This window comes from Sphaeramia orbicularis, chromosome 11 (assembly GCF_902148855.1).
Source record: "Sphaeramia orbicularis chromosome 11, fSphaOr1.1, whole genome shotgun sequence".
Classification (NCBI taxonomy): Eukaryota; Metazoa; Chordata; class Actinopteri; order Kurtiformes; family Apogonidae; genus Sphaeramia; species Sphaeramia orbicularis.
Window position 1 is genome coordinate 1,525,569 of NC_043967.1, and position 21,458 is coordinate 1,547,026.

The window sequence follows — 21,458 nt, forward strand, 5'->3', positions numbered from 1 at the left end:
TTAAGATAAACAGAGAGGGGGGGCAGTGTGGCCCACGGACTGTAACCCTGTATATGGGTAAAATGTAAACTAAAAAACACTGCAGACATTAGAGTCCTCTTAAATACTGTTGAGGACTCATAAAAAGGCATTAGACCAATCATAAGCTGACCTTTAAAGGAGGGCAGCTCTTGTGCAAAGAAAGTGGTGATGGAAGTGGAAATGGTGAGGGGAGCCAAAGCTGCTTCATGTACTGCCGGGTCAGGAGAGCAACAGAAAAAAAGAAAAAGCAAAGCAAACATTTTCCAGCACAGAGCTGTGAGAAAAGGAGACAAACTCAATAAAATGTATTCTAGGTACAATATATATGTGTGTGGCAGCTGGTGAATGGGTGAAGGCCTGCCTGGCCCTCAGGGCCAGATACAGCTTTATGCCTTTAAATGGATTTTCCTGCTCAAAGAGTTATATGACACAGAGCGGAATGGTCACGTTTTGTGGGCAGTGACATAATTCACTTTGGCTGACAGGTAGACCAGTGAAATATGGGCAAATATGTTATCCTGATAGCAATGTTATAAATGGATACTGATCAATGTCATAATAAAAAGTTTAAGGCCTGTTTTCTGGTCTTGAGTTACAGTTGAAGAAACCAACAACTTATTTCTAAGTTATATCTTCTTGAGACACAGCAATGCATTTTTGTCAAAATGCAAAGCCCAAAAAAAAAAAAAAAACACTGTCCACTGCAAATGACATTCCATTAAAAAAACAACATACTGTTTCTGTGTACTGTTTCCAATCAAGACAATTATTTCATGTAAAAAAAGTCAAAACTTTTATTTTACCTGGGCCTGAGGAGGATGTTATTTGTAAAAGATGCAGCGAGATATGTAAAATACACACAAAAAAAAAAAAAAAAAACAACGAAAAGCAACATGAAGACATAAGCAGAAGACAATAACAATGTAAAATAGGCAACAAGATCAAAACAATATAAAAAACGAATTTTTTTTTTTTTTAAATGGCGGAACAAGATGTAAAAATAAAAACTATGTACAAAACATAAAATGAAAAATATGTAAAGGAAGCAATATGATGAAAACAGTGAAAATACACAAGACTGAAATGGTATGAAAGACAAAGTGAGAGGAAAACTACATCCAATGCACAACAGGACATAAGAGAGGAGATAACACAAGAGACACAAGCAGTACGAAGACAAAAACAAACCTGTAGTCCCTGTTTGGTGATTTAGTGCTTAGTTTCTCTCATAAAATAAATAATATTTATACAATCTGGGCAAAAAATGTCTCACATTCCAATATTAAGCCTTAAGCCAGTGTTTTTCAACCTTGGGGTCAGGACCCCATGTGGGGTCGCCTGGAATTCAAATGGGGTCGCCTGAAATTTCTACTAATTGATAAAAATACAAATAAAAACTTACTAGCAAAAAATATACAGTGAGTTAACAGAGACAATCCCAATCCACAACAGACATGACAAACTGTGGTTGTGAAACTGCAGCACTGTGGTTCTGTTTATGTGTCAAATGTTCATTGTGGTCAGTTTCAGATGCTGCAGCTCTTTCATAATTCATAGTTTCAGTTCTTGTTTGTTCAGTATTAATTGTCCTCCTTGTAAATCACAGCTGGACTGACTGGACAGATCCTGACCAAGGAAAATCACATTCTCCCTTTGTGCAGTAATCTACACCTGGATTTACTGCCTCTGTCCACAATAATAGACATTATATAGACTAAATGTCCTCTGAAATTAACATTTATTTGCAAAATAGTATAGCAAACTATTACATGATCAAAAACAAATTCATTTTAGCAAAAAAAAAACAAACAAAAAAAAAACCAATTCTCTGTTTTGAATGTGTGGGGTCACCAGAAATTTGTGATGTTAAAATGAGGTCAGCAGCCAAAAAAGGTTGCGAACCACTGCCTTAAGCCTGTAGCTTTGATTATGAAACACTTTCACCATGGTATCATTTCAATAAGCTTATGAAATGTCAGAACATTTATTTAGTATTTTTCCGCAATTCTCATGATGTAAAAGTGTATCAGGATAACAATGATGATCAATGTATGAGCCAGCCTTATGGACAGGTTTGGTTGACAGAATGAGGGTAAATGAAGGGTTGGTGTTTGCTGGAAAAGTGCAGTTAGTATGCGTCACTGTTGTTGAATTGGCTTTGATCATAAAAGAGAAAATGAAGAAAGGGAGGGAGACACTGGCAACGGGAGCACTTTTGAAGAAACGCATAATTATTCAGGATTTGAGGATCCAGATTTAACATTGGTCAGCAGCGTAGCTAATCATCAAGCATGAGGAGTTGACAGTGCTGTCACACAAATGCATTTTTCAAACATGGAAAATGCTTTGATAAAGCCACTTGGCAGCAAAGGTAGAGCAGCTGCGCTGGAAAGCTTGAGTGTGAAGTTGTTTTGGCTTTATGGGTTTATAGCAAAGTCAACTTAACACTCCTGAGTGAATTAAGAGTGTGTGGGCAGAAGTTGGAGCAGGCTGTGAAGGCAGCTGTCTGAGGCAGCGGTGGGAGACGCTGAATGGATGTGGTTTGAGGGGAAGCACTCTGAGGCTATGTTTATACGGAGACGGGTATTTTAGAAAACCGATACTTCTCTCTCTCCATTTTCCAAAAAAACCTCATTCAGACTAGGGCTGTGTATCGGCAAGAATCTGGTGATATGATACAAATCACAACACTAGGATCACGATACGATATATCATGATACTGTTAAAAAGGTAATTTTTTTTATTGGTTTTCTTTCTTTTTTAAAAGATTATTTTCTGGAAGAATTGAAGAATTGAATTACAGCAGAAATCTGCCTATATATATACACACACACACACACACACACACACACACACACACACACACACGGCAGAAAGAAATAGCATTAAAAAGAAGCCGATCAAGCAAGTGAAATGAGGGTCAGGGGCTAAAACTGACTTGGAATAACTAAAAATAAGAAGCTGGAACATGGACACAGAATGATCTAGACAAACAAATGTTTGGGCACATGTAAAATAGTTGAAAGTTTATTTCTGTAATCTCTATAAAGTTTCATTACATTCAGTTTTTGTTTTTTTTTTTATAATAAATATGCAAAAAAATTCAAGTGGGTTTTTCCTGTTTCTGGATCCACTTGTGTTCCTTCATCTGTATTCAGTTGCAGTTCTGTGTTCCTGAGTCCATAAAGCACATTCAGTTGTCATTCTACAACTTCACATGTAGAGGAATACAGAATAGAGGAAGACGAGTTACAAGCATTAAACAAATGAGAAAATAAAGAAGTTTGGTGCTAGCGAGTGTTAACATCTAAGTTAATTAGCGCCCACTGCATCTGCTTCGCATGACCTGTGTGTATTTACTTGACACAGAATAATGCTTTCAGGAGGGGTTTCCACATCCTCATACTAACGTAAATGAAGTAATAATTTATGTCTGTGCAGAGCCGTTTTCAAAAACTGTGACGTCCGTCTGAGATCTCCGTTTCCCTCTGTTTATATGCAAACACGAAAATGGAGATTTGCCAAAATCTCCACTTTGGCCGAAGTTTTCAGAAACCTTTGTTTTCAGTGCATGTGCCCATTGTTGTCGTGTAGATAATAGACACAACGCAAAGAAAAATCTGTGTTTTCAAAAACACCAGGCTACATGTAAATGAGCAGAGTGTCACTTGAACGCCAACATCGTTAAAGCTCCCCCCCCGCCCCCCAGTGCTGCCTCCACAGCAGCATTCCTGGGGTTATCATTAAATAGAATTTCTTTAGACATTTGAACTGAGTTGACGCTCAACTCTGCATTTTAGAACAAAGGATTTGGTTTTTTAAATGAGACACTCTGTATCTCTGCGCATCGGTGGACATCAACACCCGCCCCAAATACGTCCTTTATGTGTCTGGAGTGGTGGGAGGAAAGTGTGCTGTCAGCATTACATTTGTACTTCCTTCCTCTCCCTCTCCACATCTTTACATTTCCCATATGTGCATTGTGACTAGATTGTGTGAGGACTGCAGAAAATTTTGATCACAATGCATGATGAATTCCTTTGGGATGTGACCTAATGTCAGAATGCAAAACAAGCAAACACTGGCATGGCTCTGAAACTGCAAGATGTTGTTTCCAGATCTGAAAACACATCAGCGTGACGAACATAATGCTGCGTTCCAGTCCACCCGTAACTCCTGTTTTTCCATCCTTCTACTGGTGTAAATGCACTGGAATGTCAGTCAAACCTGTGACTTCCACCCGTGAACTCGTACTAGATCCATGTTCTCCCAGTTCCCAGTTCTGATGTCACATAGCAATGGTGCCCCCCCATGGATGTGGTGTTTATGCAGATTGTTTATTAAAACAAGGTATTGCGCTGACAGTATTTATCTGTAAATGTTCTGTATAATCAGCAGCTGCTCTAGTGTTAGCTAGTTTTAATCAAATGAGTGCAAGAATAAATTAAAACCAAATACAAATCCAAATATACAAAGAACATCAAAGGTAGAACAGCTTCTCTTGCCTTATGCACCGTTTTTCCTCCTCTGTTTCCCTCAAATAACCAAAGAACAAACACCTTTAACGATAGAAATGATTGTAAATGAACATAACGTACAGTCCACCATGCTGGTTTGTTTACATCTAACTCCCACAATTCCTTGCGCTCAGGCAGTTTGGTGTGACTTGCGTGGAACGTTACAAAGTCGTGAGTTGTGGTTTGAAGTCGTGACTTACGGGCTCAAAAAACGACCTGGAACGCAGCATAAGAATAATGAAGACCAGGACAATCAGAGTCCGGCCTAAACATGGTCTGTAGGGATGCACTGACGGTGAAATTCAAACCAATACCAACACGTAACTCTTAATAACAATTTGTCCAACAGCCGATGTCGATACAGATGCTGTTTTTCTTTTAATTGGCTGTGTTTACATTAAATGTGAAGGGAATTTGAAACAAATTTTTGAAATGTCGCAAAAATGAAAATGCTAATTACAATAAATGTATCATGAGCTGGTCTGGAGCCAATAAACTGGGCTCTGTTGCTTTACCAGCAGCTGGTACTGAAGGCTATACTGTTGTTTTCATCGAAAATAGCTGTGATTTCTTTTGTCATGGATGAGACCACAGCCTGCTGGAAAGGTTTTCATACTTCATATTATAACATCTGGGAAGACACAGAAAACTGCTGATCAGTCAGCTGATCAAACCTGTGTGGGGGGTGTTCTACATCAGGATTTCTTTTGAAAAAGGTGTTTCCATTTCATTTATGCACATTTACTCTTTGAAAAAGAAAAAAACTGCAAAAACCACCTCAAACAAGAGGAAAAAACATAACATGCTGGGCATTTTTCATCCTCCTCAGCCAAATATAGTGTAAGATTCTGTTAAAGGTTACTGCCCTGTAATTTAGATAAGACTGTATTTGTGTAAAAGGTATTACATACATACTTGTATTTGAAAGTACTCGGATATTAGAACTGCACAAGGCCATTTGACCTTGAAAAAGTAGGTCATGGTCACCTATTGTCAATAGGGCTGTGTATCGGCAAGAATCTGCTGATACGACACAAATCCCAATACTAGGATCACAATATGATATATCATGATATATTGTGATATATTGTGATACAGTTAAAAAGGCAATTTTTTGTTTCTTTCTTTTTTTTAAATGATTATTTCCTGGAAGAATTGAATTCCACCAGAAATCTGCACAAATACTAAACACATTTTTATTTGATCCCAACAGGATCTAATGTTCTATCACAAAATGTTCAAACTGTGTTCAAACTGAAATGATGTTTTACAGACATTCCAATTTCAGATCCTGTTCAAATGTTCAGATTCTATTAGTTCAGAACTAACATCAGAGCAGTATTTTAGTTCAATCCCAACAAAGGAACTAACATTATTAAATAAAAGAGTAATAAATAATAATAAATAAAATATAAACAAAAAGAAAACAAAAAAAATAAAATAAAAAGAAACTCCACAATATCTGCATCTGAATAAATACCTAAAAATATCCATACAGTACTTTTGAATATCGATATAGTATTGTGAAATGAAATATTGCGATACATTGCAGAACCGATATTTTCTTACAGCCCTAATTGTGAATGGTCTTCTGCTCCATGCCCAGATGCATCCACAGTATAAGTTTAGTGCAGATATCTGAATGCATTCTTCAGATAATGTGATTATGTCATTGAATGGGCAGACAGAGGACAAAACCAGAACAATACCCCTTCAGCCAGATGTTGACCGATGGGTAAAAACTTCTTCGTAAAATTCTGGAAGTTTTTTTTATTTACCTTTTTCCACAAACATTTTCAAATGCAAAATTGCCCTGTGTATGAATTGTGCTGTACAAATAAATTTGCCTTGCTTTGCCAAAACGTCAAAGGGCACATTAAATACAAATTCAATGATACAAACCAACAATGGTGAGTAGTGATTCCATAGTCTGTTGAATTCTTCATTCAGTTTATGTCTCTCATTTTGATTGAGTCACTTTACAAAGATTAACACCCACTGCAGTAGAAATCACACAATAATATCTCAGAAATTAAATGGGATGTAGAAGCCAATAATGTAATAACAACTGATAACGTAATAAGGGCTGATAATATAATAATTTACCGTTTTTAAAATGTAATGGGCCAGTAACATAATATCTGGCCAATAATGTAATAAAAGTCCTGAACCAATAACGTAATAGCTTTTGGCCAATAACATTATAACTTATTACGTTATTGGCTCAGTTATTACATTTGCCAAGATTTTTTTTTACCAGGCAAATATCATAAAAACAGCCAATAAGTTATAACGTTACTGGCCAAAAGTTATTCCGTTATTGGTACAGGACTTTTATTATGCTGTTGGCCAGATATTACATTATTGGCTTATTACAGTTTAAAAATGGCAAATTTATTACATTGTCAGCCGTTATTATGTTATTGGCTGTTATTACATTATTGGCTTCTACATGGGACTTATTTCTATGTCTCTGTACAGGAAGAATTATCAAGTTAAGAGGAGTCCTAAGAAGTGTGGCTTAAATCCTCTACATTTAGATAGTAGTACATAAGGTTTCTTAACAAAATGTCTAAAAATAGTCCCCACACCGACTGGAATAAAGTTCTGGAAAAACAGACAGGCAAACAAATGAAATATATTACAGTGAATAAATTACATAATTTCTTGAAGCTGAATACTGGAACTATTTCTCATTATGTAAATGCATAAACTCAAAATCATGCATAACATGTTTAACAGACTGTTAACAGCTGTTTTTAGAAGAAGAAAAGAAGAAAAATTGTTGTTTTGTTGTTGTTCAGTGCAAGATAGCTTTTTGGTGTCAGTGAGCAACAATGACTAGTGATTATCCTTCAGTATACTGACAGAAAAAGAAGACTTGTTTTACTTTTGGCTGTCAGACATGCTTATTCTATTATTCTTGTGTTACACAGATTACAAACAGGCATTAGTCATTAAGTACAAATTAATTGTTTTATGATGCTGTTATTTCTATCGCTTAAATACAATGGGAAAATGGACTACTTGACAAGGTCTACACTTCATTCAGCTGGAATTTGTATTTGCCCTTTGGCTGTTAAGGAGCCACAGATGGACACATGGCCTCCTCAGCACACAGCAGGAACTAAAAGCTCAGTATAAATTCTAGTTTTTTAGAAAAGGATTACAAGCTCTCTCCTGAATAAACACGAACGTTAATGTTTGTATTTTAACAATGATCTCATAGTAACAAAGTGTTGCTGTGGCTGATGGAAATCTAATCAGGAGTTTTTAAAGTAGTGCTCAAAGACACCACATAAAAAGTCTAGTGCAGGGCTGTCAAACTCATTTTAGTTCAAGGGCCACATTCAGCTAAATTTGATCTGCGGTGGGCCCAACCAGTCAAATAATTACATAATAATATTGAAATTATGTCAACTCCAAAATTTTCTCAATGTTTTAGAGCAAGTAAAATTCAACAATGAAAATGTTTACATCTACAAACTATCCTTTCAAACGATGTAAATAACATGAGCAAACTGAAAAATAAGTGAAATTTTAACAATATTATGCTTCAGTTTATCATTTACAGTCAGTCTGCCCCAGGGCAGCTGTGGCTACAAATGTAGTTTACCACCACCAGAGTGTGAATGTGAGAGCCAATGAATAACGGGTCAATAATGTAAAGCTCTTTGAGTGTCTGGAAAAGGGCTATATAAATCCAATCCATTTCGTTTACACGTGTTCATTATAACTTACAGATCACAGCGGGTCTACAGATACACAAAAAAAAAAACATTTAATATCAGGCAGAATATTGTAACAATTGTACTTACTTTTCTCAAACACATTTCAGGTTGTTCATATTTGTTCAGGTTATTCACATTTTTTTGTGAAATTCTACTTTGTTTTAGTGTAAATACAGGAAAATATTCACATTTACAAAGAGACAAATTTGGAGTTGCGAGTATTTATAGATTATTATGATAGTATTTGACTGGTCTGACCCACTGGAGATTGAATTGGTCTGAATGTGGAACCTGAACTAAAATGATTGTTACTATCTTCAGTGTAATTTTTGCATTTCACAAATTCATCCCAAGGGCCGGACTGGGCCCCTTGGCGGGCCGGATTTGGCCCCCAGGCCACATGTTTGACACCTGTGGTCTAGGGGTTCCACAAATCATTTTATAGTCCGTATAAATCAAATTATTAAAGTGAGAAACTGACATTGTTCCCATACGATATGTGAAGCTAAGGTGTGATATTAATGAAACAATGTCCAAACCATTACTGGCTCCTTGTCTAACAAATGTGTGATTCTGCTTTAAAACGTGGCACTGTGATTAGACATGAGTGGGGCTCCAAATAAAATGCAGGTTTCTGTACATCAGCAGTGCAGCAGTCACAGCTAACAAGCTAAAAGAGTACAGTGCATTTTAAGGATTAAAATAGTAAAATCTCTGAAGACAAAAAAAATGCTTTGAAATATCTAAAGAATATTTGAAGAAGTAGACTTGTAAAATAAATTTAAGATGAAGGGTTTAAAGAAAAAGTATGAAATTCATATTTCTTTTCACCATCCATTTTATACTACACTAGAAGTCTGACCTGTCTGACCATACTAACATATTGTGAGTTTCTTGGTCAGATGAAGTAAAGGGTATCCTAAATGCCTTCTACTTACCTTTCTTGATCAGCACTTCGAAAGCGGGGTAAAATCATTTGCCTGAAACTGCTGGTCCGGTCCAGTTTGGGTTGACTTTTGGCCCTCTTGATGGAGCCCTTCAGCCTTCGGTTGAGAAAACTCTACAGATTTAATGAGATTTGAAAAAAGTAGGAAAACAGAGTCAAAACTTTTTTCTTTAATAACATACACAGTCAAGAACCCATTCTTTTACACATTTGGTACATTTTTTCTTACACTGCTTTTGCAAAGGCAGACCTTTCTCCACACTTTGTTGGTGCTGAAAACACTGTAGATGGGTTTGAATCAATGCACTCTTACTCTGGAGTAAAGACTTTCTTGGCTGTTTGGCCAATATTTACTCCTGTAAACCATGGTTCTGTGACTTTTTCAGCTCAAGACCTGCAACTAAAAAATCTGGTTGTGTCCTCTTATGTTTTTTTTGTTTTTTTTTTTTAATATAGTTTCCTGTCATTGTGCAATTACTTTTACATAATTTTCAATCCACCTCTATTCCATGTCTATTTAATGTCATTCATGTCTTGTTAGTCCTCTTACCTCTCCTCTGTATTTCATATTAAACTCTTCCAGAGAACATTCAGCTGCTATTTTAGTTCAGAAACTGGATTCACATGATCATATTATTGTTACTTTACTCTGACATTTGGTGACTCAATTAGGGATGTAACAATATGAAAATTTCCTATCACGGTTATTGTGACCAAAATTATCACAGTTATCATTATTATCGTGGTATTATTGAAATTGTGCTCAAAATGTTCAGAAAGTACTAATACACACACTGAAATAATGTAACCAAGTTGTATTTAAAAAATAAATAAATAAATAAAATAATAGTCACAATGTCCCTTCTGTGTCAGAAACATTCAAATATTAACCCTTAGTGGTCTGAGCCTATTTTGTCCGTTTTTCAGTCCTTTTGATTTTGCCTTTATATACTATATAAACAAATGTTTACTATACCCATGTTTGGGATCTGTTTTTTCAGCACAACTTCATCTATATCATCTGTCTATTATTTTTTCACTTTAACCTACTATAAAAACAGAAAAGGACAAAACAACACAAAAAAATATATAAAATCCGATTTGAAAAATGTATATAATTCATTGCATAAATAACACACAGATGTTTAACGAACCTTTTCAAAGACTTTAAAAGTGAATATTGGTTCCAAATATTAGGTATATATAATTAAGATTGTAATAAATTATTTGACATAAAAACAGATCTTTACATAGGTGTTTTTTCCCCTAAAAGTGTGATAATCAAACACAGTTATCATGATAATTACAATTTAAACGGTAATACTAACCGTCTGCAATTTTACCGCAGTTTATCGTTATACCGGTAATTGTTACATCCCTAGACTCAATATAAACAGCTTTGGGTTCCAACCCTAAGTTTGGGAAAGGCAGTTTTGAACAAATCCCATTTGTCTCGATGGCACCAAGAATGGGCCACAGCAGCAGAGACTTTACACAATAATGTCAGCGGAGAACTGTCTTTGGTGGAACATTTGCATGTGGAGAAGTAAGTGCTAGTATTAAACTGACTGAATCCCCGCAAAAGAAAATGTCCCATGTCTTTGCTGCAACTTCCCATTTTCTTTGTCTAGCTGCAGATAGTTGGTTGTTGTAATTCTTTCATGTAACATTAATATAAAAATAATTTTCTGTCTATGCAGTTGTTTGAGTAGAATATATCCTGAGAGCCGGACTACTTTTATAATACAAATACAACCAACAAAAGGTGTATTATTTGTATAAATTTATTTAAGTATTCAAATTAAACTGTATAACCACAATGGACAAAGTCTCCGATGTCAGATACTGGTTTTGCGTTGTGCCATTTTCAAGCCTTGAGATGGCTATCAATTTTTGGAAACAAGCGACAACATTTGAAGCAAGAGGGTTGTTTTTAAAAAAAACAAAACAAAAAAACAGAGCAATAGGTGAAACCAAAACTGAAATAATGTAACACAAACTTCTCCTCTGACAGTCTTGTTAGTGGAACTTCTCAAACACAACTACTTTAGACTTTTCTGTAGAGAAAAAAATAAATTTTATTCAATAATCAAGAGCTGCGACTGTCTGACTGAGCAGCAGATAGCCATCAATCAACGCCCACACAGCAGACACAGACCATACTCAGCTGTCATTCACAGGAGCCACTCCCTTCATCAAACACAACTGGAAGCCTTAACATAAGTTAAAGCTGATTTATAGAAAAACTGTCCCACATACACTTATCATGAAGAGGAGACATGAGCTATACAGTCCAATTTTTGTACCAGACTGTAAAATTATTTATTTTGGGGCATGTACACATGGGGTCTGCAGGGACTGACTCCCATCTTGAACCAGCTTCAAGTGGGCATTCACAGAATTTTACATTCCAACACTTCCATTCCGCCTTCATTTTCAGGTTTTCAAAGTTGCTGCTTGTTATAACATTGATTTTTTAGGCACAGTGTGGGTCTGAAGACACACAAAATTCAGTCTGTGTTATACATGAGTAAAATGTTTGCTATCCTAAAATTCCTAAACTGTAGAAGAAGGAAGCAAAACATCACCTGATGGTTTCCGTATTGCCGTTTTGAAGCCAGTAGTTTGTGATTTGGTGTCAACAACAAGTCCTTTTACATTGACATTTTTCTTATTAGTGGAACCTGTTAACCACAACTACAGTGGAGTATGCCAGCAAACTGTAAACCAAAGTCCAACACAGGAGACCAAGCTTCTGTTTGACCTGGGATTTTATCAATGGAGGAAAAATTTAAGGCTTGATCACAAGATCATTTACTAGGGGTGAGACGAGAATAACGCTGCCTTCAAGTGCCGTCAGGAAAATGATCCTTTCCAGTTGTGAATTCCAAATTTCAGTTTAAGTGCTTTTGTTGTTGTAGTGAACACAATTTATGGCGACCTGCTACTGAGGTAACAGTTTTGGACATGTAAAATCACCTGCTACAGCACTTCTTCGTCATTTTTTTGGTAAATTGTGAATCCTACTATATAATACACGTTTTGTGTCCCATCGATGTTGCAGTACAGGAGAGCATTTGTACAGATTTTCCTCAGCCTTCACAGGCCCGATTGCCACCAAACTCACCAAATGAACAGAAACATTACCTGACTATCTACCAGGCACAATTTTATGTCCGTATTCAAATGTTGTGAGGTATGCTGGGCAATTTTAGCCTCTCTCTACTTTGAATTCTTCATCCCTGCCGTCATACTCCATTTTCGGAAGTGGTTATGCTGCCGTTCATGATTCATATTACCTGCACAATGCATGATTAAATGGTAGTTTACAAATGGATAGTGGTGGCAGACAAGTTCTACTTATCATGCTGTCGTACAATAGCACCACGGGTACAATGCCGCTAGTGCTATGAAAGTGCATAATCATCAGCTAACAGCAGCAGAACCTTAATAAAATCTTTGCTCATCATCCGCGATTAATCTGTCATTGCTCTCTGCCATGTTGAAAAGTTATTCACTTCTTATTTTTAAAGAAAAGTTCTACCTAAGTCAAAGAGATCCAATCCCAGCAGCCGTTATTGGTGCTACAAGGAAAAGATACCTCTGCATCTGCTTCAATTCGCAGCTGTGGTCCTGACCCCCTTGTCTCTGATATATTTGTGAGCCTTACACAATTGAACGATACTCACCGGCTGTCTGAAGGGCTGTGGTGTGGCATTAGGAGGGGTTTCCATGCTTGACTGTCTAACAGAGGCAAAACTTGCCCTGCGAGATTGGTCTACAAGAAAAGAGAAAGGAAAACAATTAAAAAGACATTTGAGAAATAGATTTTTAGACTGCAGAGAGCTTAACGTCTTTTTTTTTTTCTTGGAATGCAGATTCTGGATCAAAATGTACATAAAGTGATTAAACAAAACATTTATTATACTATGAAAATACAAGAGGATGACTATTGAATTGTACCAATATCCTGGAAATACTATGCCTTTGTATTCTATAAAGTAAGATTATTTAGAATCCAATTTTGCAGGAAGAGTCAAAGCTGATTCTGACTTGTGCCAAACTGCAGAAAACTTTATTATAAACATCAGCTGCAATTACCTGAATATGGTTGCCAATTATGTAAAATATAATACTAGGGTCTAAGGGAACAAGTGAAAAATGTCAGAAAGTGGAAGTTTATCACTTTATAATCTTACTCATTCAGAGTGATTGCTTTGCAGATGCTTGGGTCACACAAGGAAATAGGTATGAGGTCAAACATCCAAATACAACAGCAATAATAACAAGTGAGTTACCAACACAATAACAGAATGCAGAAGAGTAGACAGACAGCTACAGCCTCCAAAGACAAAAAACAGAATCAACACTGCAACATTTTAACAACACTTTGAGCTTGTGTATGATGTATTTATTGACAACTACCACTGCAAAAAGCTTTTGCATCCAAGGTCAGTGAAAATGAGTAATCTGTATTGAACCTCTATATGATCCTAGAACATAACTGTCTGTAATGACTCATCTCCACAGTTCTACTCTTTGTCTGACCTGAGCCTCTGCAAACCATGAATCTTAGGAAGCACCAATAAATAGTTTAGGGAAAGATTTCTCTGCAAGACTGTGGGTTAGCTAAGGAAGATGAAATCAACGAGACAAGAGCAGGAGCACCTTGCTATGGCAGTAACGCAAGAGGGGTTTCAGGCAGAAAGAAAAAAGATACATACACACATATGTTGTTACAAAGATGGCAGTGCAAGCACATTGTGAGGCCCAGCTTCTCTTCCAGTTTTGCAGTTTTGCAATTATTCTCCATCTCATCCTGGGTCTATTTATACAGAACAGCTTTACCTTAACATCTTACACCTGACAGCAACTTTTGGATTTTAGCCCCTCTGATGATTTTATCCCCAATCTTTGACTCATCCCTGACATCTCTAGGACACTGAAGACTACGCAAGTGTGGAAGTGCTCACTGGCAGCGTCGAGACCATAACAAAGGCAGGGAAGGGCGGAGGGGTACGAGCTAAGCTAAAGCTAACAGCTCTCTTTACCCAGCATTTTTCTCTCTTTAGAGAGGAACAGCTCTCTTTACCCAACATTTTCTTTGCTAATGTGCAGTCTTTGATGAAGAAAATGGATGAGTTGTGACTCCATATTACCCACAGCAAGAGATCTGGAATACAGGAGAGTCATCACAGACTTCATGGACTGGTGTGAGCAAACCACATGCTCTTGAACACCAGCAAAACTAAGGAGATTGTGATTGACTTCCGCAGGTCACCCTCACAACATGCACAGGTGAACATCTGGGGCTTGGACGTTGAGATCGTGGACTCCTGGGTGTTTAGTAAAAAATGGATTGAACAAACAATACAGATGCCCTGTTCAAGAAGGGCCAGAGTCGCCTCCACCTGCTGAGGTGACTGAGGTCCTTCAGAGTGGGCAGGGCTCTTCTCTGGAAGTTTATTGACACTGTGGTGGCCTCTGCAGTACTATTTGGTATTGTGTGCTGGGAGCGGGCAGTACAGACAGAGACAGGAAGAGACTGAATAAACTGGTTAAGAGAGCCAGCTCTGTCTTAGGCAGACCGCTGGACTCCATCAAGGAGGTGGCAGACAGAAGGATGCCGGCTTGGCCGACATCCATTATGGACAATCCCTCCCATCTGCTGCATCAAACTGTAGAGGCCCTAAGCAGCTCCTTCAGCACCAGACTTGTACACCCCCAGTGCAAGAAGGAGCGATACCACAGGTAAATATTCCAGCATGATGACCACAGACATCTCCTTCCTGAATGAGCTAAATCGCTTTTATGTCTGCATGCTACCAGTCCCTCTTACTCACTCCCACATTTGTCCATGCTGCACTGAGCCGGATCAACGCACACGAGGCTGCTGATCCAGACGGTAGCTGGATGGATGCTTGGAGTATGTGCGGAGCAGCTTACAGGGGTCTGTATGGACTATTTCTACCTGTCCCTCACCCAAGCATATTCCAAATCCACCTGCATTGTCCCAGTGCTGAAACACTCCAGCTGGATGTGCCTGAATGACTACCGTCCTGTAGCACTCACACCCATGGTTACAAAGTGCTTGGAGTGACTGGTCCTGGCTTATCTGAAGATCTGCCTCACACCCACATTGGAGCTATATCAGTTTGCCTAGCGCAGTAATAGGAGTACAGAGGAGGCAGTCTCCACAGCGCTGCACTCAGTGCTTACACATCTGGACAATAACAACACATACGCACGGTTGCTGTTTATTGATTTTAGCTCAGCATTTAACACTGTCAACCCCTCCAAGCTAATCACCAAACTTGGAGATCTAGGCATTAACTCCTTGCTCTGTCACTGGATAATGGACTTTCTGACCAACAGACCTCATACTGCAGCGCTGTGTGCTGAACCCATTCCTCTACTCCCTCTTTACCCAGGACTTTAGGCCTGTACATGGATCAAACTCCATCATCAAGTGTGCAGACAACACAACGGTGATTGGCCTCTTCAGCAACAACAGTGAGCCTACAGGAGGACATGAAGTATCTGCTCACTTGGTGTGCTAATGATAACCTGCCCCTTAACACCAGCAAGACAAAGGAGCTGACTGTGGACTTAAGGAGGGAGAGAGGAAACACACGACCCCATCTACATCAACAGGATGGCTGTTGAACGTGTCTTCAGCAGCAACTTCCTGGAGATCCACATCTCAGAGGACCAACACCTCCAGTCTGGTTAAGAAGGCTAACCAATGCCTCTTTTTTCTGAGGACAATGAAGAGACACCACCCGTCTTCATGCATACTGGTAAGCTTCCATTGCTGTGCGATTTAGAGTATCCTGACCAGTTCTGTCGCAATCCGATACGGGAACTGTTTTATGGCAGACCGCAAGGCACTACAGTGGGTGCTGAAAACCGACCAGCACATCACAGGAACTCCACTTCCAGCCATTGACAACATCCAGATGAAGTGCTGTCTGCGTCAGGCTCGTAGAATTCTTCAAGACTCCTCCCACCCTGCTCATGGACTGTTTTCCCTCCTGCCCTCCAGAGGACACCTCAGGAGCCTCCAGACTCACAGACTGAAGAACAGCCTGTTCCTCAGAGGTGTCTACCTATTGAACAGTCCCCTGGAAATGGCAGTAAAAATGCTATCAATTCATGTAGAGATACAACTTTTTCGTCAACACATGGCCATATGTTTATGAATGTAACCATGAGGTACATGTTGTGTATATGACGTAAATAAAAATGTCTACACTTTTCATACGTGATTTTTTTTTTATTACTCAAAACAAAATGTTACAAAATGTGTAAAGTTAAATGCTATATTTTACAGTTCCAGATCTCTGTTTCTAAACATGTGTAGTTGTTGATCCACTATGTTGTGTAAGTTATAATTAGTGATGTGTGATTTGTGAATGAATTGTTGAAAAGAATCGATTCATTTAAGCGAATGAGTTGAATCGATTCACAAATGCAACTGAATCAATTCAGCAACACTTTGCTAATATTATTGTGTGTCATCACATAAAGTAGTCACAATCACTCAGTAAGTTGGAAGTGCTGTGTGACGCACCGTGCAGCAGGTAGTCATCACTAGTTATTATGTGTAAATGATAAAGTGAGGTTTAATATTGTTAAAATTGCACCTAGATTATTCATGGATTTTCAGGTTATTCACATTTTTAGTTACAAGTGTAAATATTTTTTATTATGCCATTTTACTTTTTTTCGCACTAAAAGACAACAATTTGGAGTTGTCATTATTTAAAGGTTTTTGTTGTTTTATTATTTTACTGGTCCAGCCTCCTTGAGAGAATATTGTTCTGTATGTGGAACCTGACCTAAAATGAATTTGACATCCATGTTCCAAATTAAAAGCTTGAGATCTGTTTTTTGTTTTGTTTTGTTTTTTGCAGTGTAGTTAAAATGGTTACCATTACAATCAGGGCACTGAAAATAATGTGGAGTCAATAAAACCATGTCCATGCCTGAGAAAATGTTTTTGTTTTTTTGTTTTTTTACATTCATTGCCTATTGTCACAAATATGCAACATACCCAAACCTCTATCTATTTTATGTGCTATGGTAAAATTAACAGTCTCTACTTAATTTAGCAAGTACTTGAAAGCAAAAACATGAATTATTAATTTTTTAATATACTTGTATATAAATTCAGGCGTTAAAGGGTGGAAATATTTGTTTGTTGGTTTCATTTTGAAGCAGAGGTCCTTGTCCCTTAGCTTTACAAATGTTGTAGCCCTGCAAATAGCAACTACTCAGAGCTCTAATTATGAGAAATTGACACTATTTAGAACCCAGTTCCTCTTAAAAAATATAAAGTAATTTTAAGTGAAGCAGGTAATTGTTTTATTCCTCATACCACCACTCAAAGTGGATTCAACAAATTCTGAGTCTATTCTTAAACTCCAAGTTGACTTAATCTGAGAGAGAAGCATCATGGGAGAAAATTGCTGCCCAAGTGAATGCGTAAGTTATAATACACTAGTCCACTGACTTTATTATTAGACTTTATAAAAAACTATAGCATGTAGGTTAAAATATTGTTGTGGTTTTAATAAAAGTAGTGTATAGAATCAAATCTGAGTTGTATTTAGGTCCAATCCCACTGGAGAAAAATGCACACGGAGGCAACTGAAGATAAAATCATTCAGAGAGGTGCAGAGAATGACGTTATTATTATTATTATTATTATTATTATTATCAGCTGCTGTATATTGTGACATATCGGGCTACTGTCATTCCCAGATAGTAGTGATGATACGTGGACGTTGATGCTGTGGATGTGTCCTATTAACATAGTCCCCCTCATTATGTGCCGAAGCAGTAACAGGAATGTGTGTTCCATCAACACACACTATTACATGTGGAAACCCTGCAAAATGAAGCTTGTTGCTGATCTCAGTCTGAGTTAGAGCAGAATGTCTCTAACATTATTTTAAATACAATTTAGAATGTTATATAAAGTGTAAGATTGAAATGATAAACTTTATTTTGAACATAAGTAGGAATAAAATATGAAGGTAAAGAAAAAGCAAAAAGAAATTTAAAAAGAACACTCCAAAATATTGAAGGAAATACCCCCCCTCCCAAAAAAAAAAAAAAAAAAAAAAAGTCACACAATGTCTAACTATTTTATTGTGGCTCTTTAATAACACTTATGTCTGAAATAGAATATGAACAGCCAGGCTTATATTGTCCTACTGCTAACAGATAGACATAGTTAAAGAGATTTTCATCAGGAAATGAAAGTGCATCTGTTGGAGGTCTGAAAATCCTCTCCTGACATAAACCACTGCATGTTAACTGTAACATGTTAACAATAATCCATGTCTAACAGTGTGTTTCACATGGGAGGAGACAGGTGAAACTCAGTGTTTCTTAAAGAAAACCTGCCAGCGAGCAGGTTATGTTCACAGAGTAAGTTACCATGGTAACAGACTCAGAGTTTGGCTTAGCTCTCTTTCTGGAACGGAAAACCCCAAGTTTCCCTTATCACAGGATCAACATACTCTGAGTTTTCACATAACCAGTTTTCTGGAATACCCCTCTGGACTGGTTACAGAAGTAAAGCCAATGCAGACCCTCAATATAATCTGACTGATAAATAATCTTCATGTTGCATGAAATATGGTGAAAACTCCAAAATAAACACTATCTTGGCAGAGCTCAGGTTGCACTGAGTTCAATGCTGCGTTCCAGTCCACCCGTAACTGGTGTTTTTCCATCCTTCTACTGGTGAAAATGCACTGGAATGTCAGTCAAACCTGTGACTTCCACCCGTGAACTCGTACTAGATCCATGTTCTCCCAGTTCTGAGTTCTGACGTCATGTAGCAATGGCGCCCCCCCATGGATGTGGTGTTTATGCAGATTGTTTATTAAAAGAAGATATTGCTCTGACATTATTTATCTGTAAATGTTCTGCAGAATCAGCAGCTGCTCTAGTGTTAGCTAGTTTTCAGTCCAATGAGTGACAGAATAAATTAAAACCAAATACGAATCCAAATATACAAAGAACATCAAAGGTAGAACAGCTTCTCTTGCCTTATGCACCATTTTTCCTCCTCCGTTTCCCTCAAATAACCAAAGAACAAACACCTTTAACGATAGAAATGATTGTAAATGAACATAATGTATGGTCCACCATGCTGGTTTGTTTACATCTAACTCCCACAATTCCTTGCGCTCAGGCAGTTTGGTGTGACTTGCCTGGAACGTTACAAAGTCGTGAGTTGTGGTTTGAAGTCGTGACTTACGGGCTCAAAAACTGGCCTGGAACGCAGCATAAGCCACTTAAATCACTTCTGCTTTGCTGAAATTACAGATTAAGCAGACACGTACACACTATCATGTTCATGTTGATATTCACGCTGTGATTTTTTTTTTTACCTTTGATTGACCTGCTGTTTTTTTTTTTCCTCTAGAAATTACCTAAAGGAGGTGTGTTATTTCCTTCCACAGAGAATCAAGACACACCGTCATCCAATGATTTCCCCACTCCCAAAGCCTGTAAATAGGCTACTCTCCAGGTTCTATTCTGAATCCCAGCTAATTGTTTGGTAGCCATGGAAACAACTCCAAGAGCTCCTACTTGAACTATTGAAGATACTGGCACACAACTGCACAATAATGATGAAAAACAATAAGTATCGAGTAGCAAAATACATTTTTTGTTTGTTTTTGAAAATGCGTGAGTGAACATATCAAACCTACACGCTCCAGAGTCAAAGCTACAATGCCCTGATTGACCATGTGCTCCTGTTATCTAACACATCTACCATTTAACCACTGCTGCCACTAAAACAGTCACCTATAACGCGGTGCACCAAGCAAATGTTGGATATTAGACCACATAGATCTGTTCACATGGGTTGTTCTGAATGTAAATTGCTGTCAGTACGGAGTGTGTGGGTGGCAACAGCCTCTAGCTAACTGTGATACAGAGGGAGAGAAACAGAAAGAGGAAGATGCTGAGTGGGTGTTGGAGAAACATACTCAACCTTGAGCACATATCTCTCTATTAATACACATTTGGAAAGATATTTTAAATAAACTGAATAAAATCATAACCTTTTTTCACAGGCTGGACTTATTTTCCTCACCTGGAAACATTCAACATGCAAAATGAAAACAGTAAAATTAGTTTCTAATAATGGTGAATTCTCATAGCACCTATTCATTTGTCAAAAGATGTGCTCGATGAAAGCCATCGCTTTAAACCCTCAAAATCATAATTGAACCTACAATTAGTCATGCAGTGATCACCTTAGTTGGTATTAGCATTGCTATTAGCTACATATGGGATCAGTTATGATGTGAGCAATTCACCCCTCTTTATGTTTTGATATAGATTAAAGTCTATGTAAACAGATTTCTTTCTAAATAAAGCTGGGCAATAAATCAATTGTAATTATTGTGACATAAGTTTATATTATTTGGATTTGTAGATTATACTATGATATGTTTCATTGGACATCAGGGACTATGATTATTGCAGTAGGTTTTTTGGTCCGTACCAATTTGCATTATTACATTATCAAATTTAACATCAAATATAAACTTTTTAATTATTCTGATGTTTATACAAATTTCTATATTTCTATAATGTCCTAAAGTGTGTAAAGAATAGCTTAAAATTTAAAAAATCTTTGTCCTTATTCCCCTCACCTAATTCTAAACATATTCTACATGTCTGAAATAAGTTGCTGAAAATGTGGAAAATGTTAAGACTGTGACGTTAGACCATTAAACTGTTCTGGTGATGTGGGTGGCACAGAAGCAGTAGCTCCATGACATACTGGACCGATCTGCTTGTTAAAATGTGATATTATTTCCTGTGTCTAAGTCCAATTCTGTTCATTCCTCTGTATTCAATCACCTGCAGTTCTATGTCCCTGAGTCCATGAAACACATCCAGTGGATTCTACCACTCCATGGGAGGACCAAGGTTCTAATAGTTTTGGATTTTTCATTTTAGTTTAGTTGTATTTAGTTTGGACTTTTTTTTTTCTTTAATTCAGTTCGTTTTAATTAGTTTTTAGAGCAGGTTTGCTCGTTTTTATTAGTTTTCATTTTTTTTCTAAATGCTTAGATTTACTTTACTTTTAGTTTAGTCATCTCTTTTCTCTTCTTCTCTGTCGTCGTATTCAGATAAATCCCAGACAGGACTCTGCTGCTTTCTCCCAACTTTAGTCTCCATGTTTCCAGGTAGAGTGGGGACCAG

General features: G+C 37.4%; 1 protein-coding gene across 1 annotated transcript in view; it reads right to left on the reverse strand.

Moving 5' to 3' along the window:
• The window catches only part of LOC115428774 (ras/Rap GTPase-activating protein SynGAP-like), a 113,101-nt gene that overhangs the window by 75,972 nt on the left and 15,671 nt on the right, over positions 1 to 21,458 (reverse strand). Inside the window, exons 2-3 of the mRNA XM_030147988.1 lie at positions 12,905 to 12,993; positions 9,208 to 9,329 (exon numbers count right to left, since the gene is read on the reverse strand). Of these exons, the coding sequence (XP_030003848.1) occupies positions 9,208 to 9,329; positions 12,905 to 12,993 (211 nt within the window). The remainder of the gene's footprint in view (positions 1 to 9,207; positions 9,330 to 12,904; positions 12,994 to 21,458) is intronic.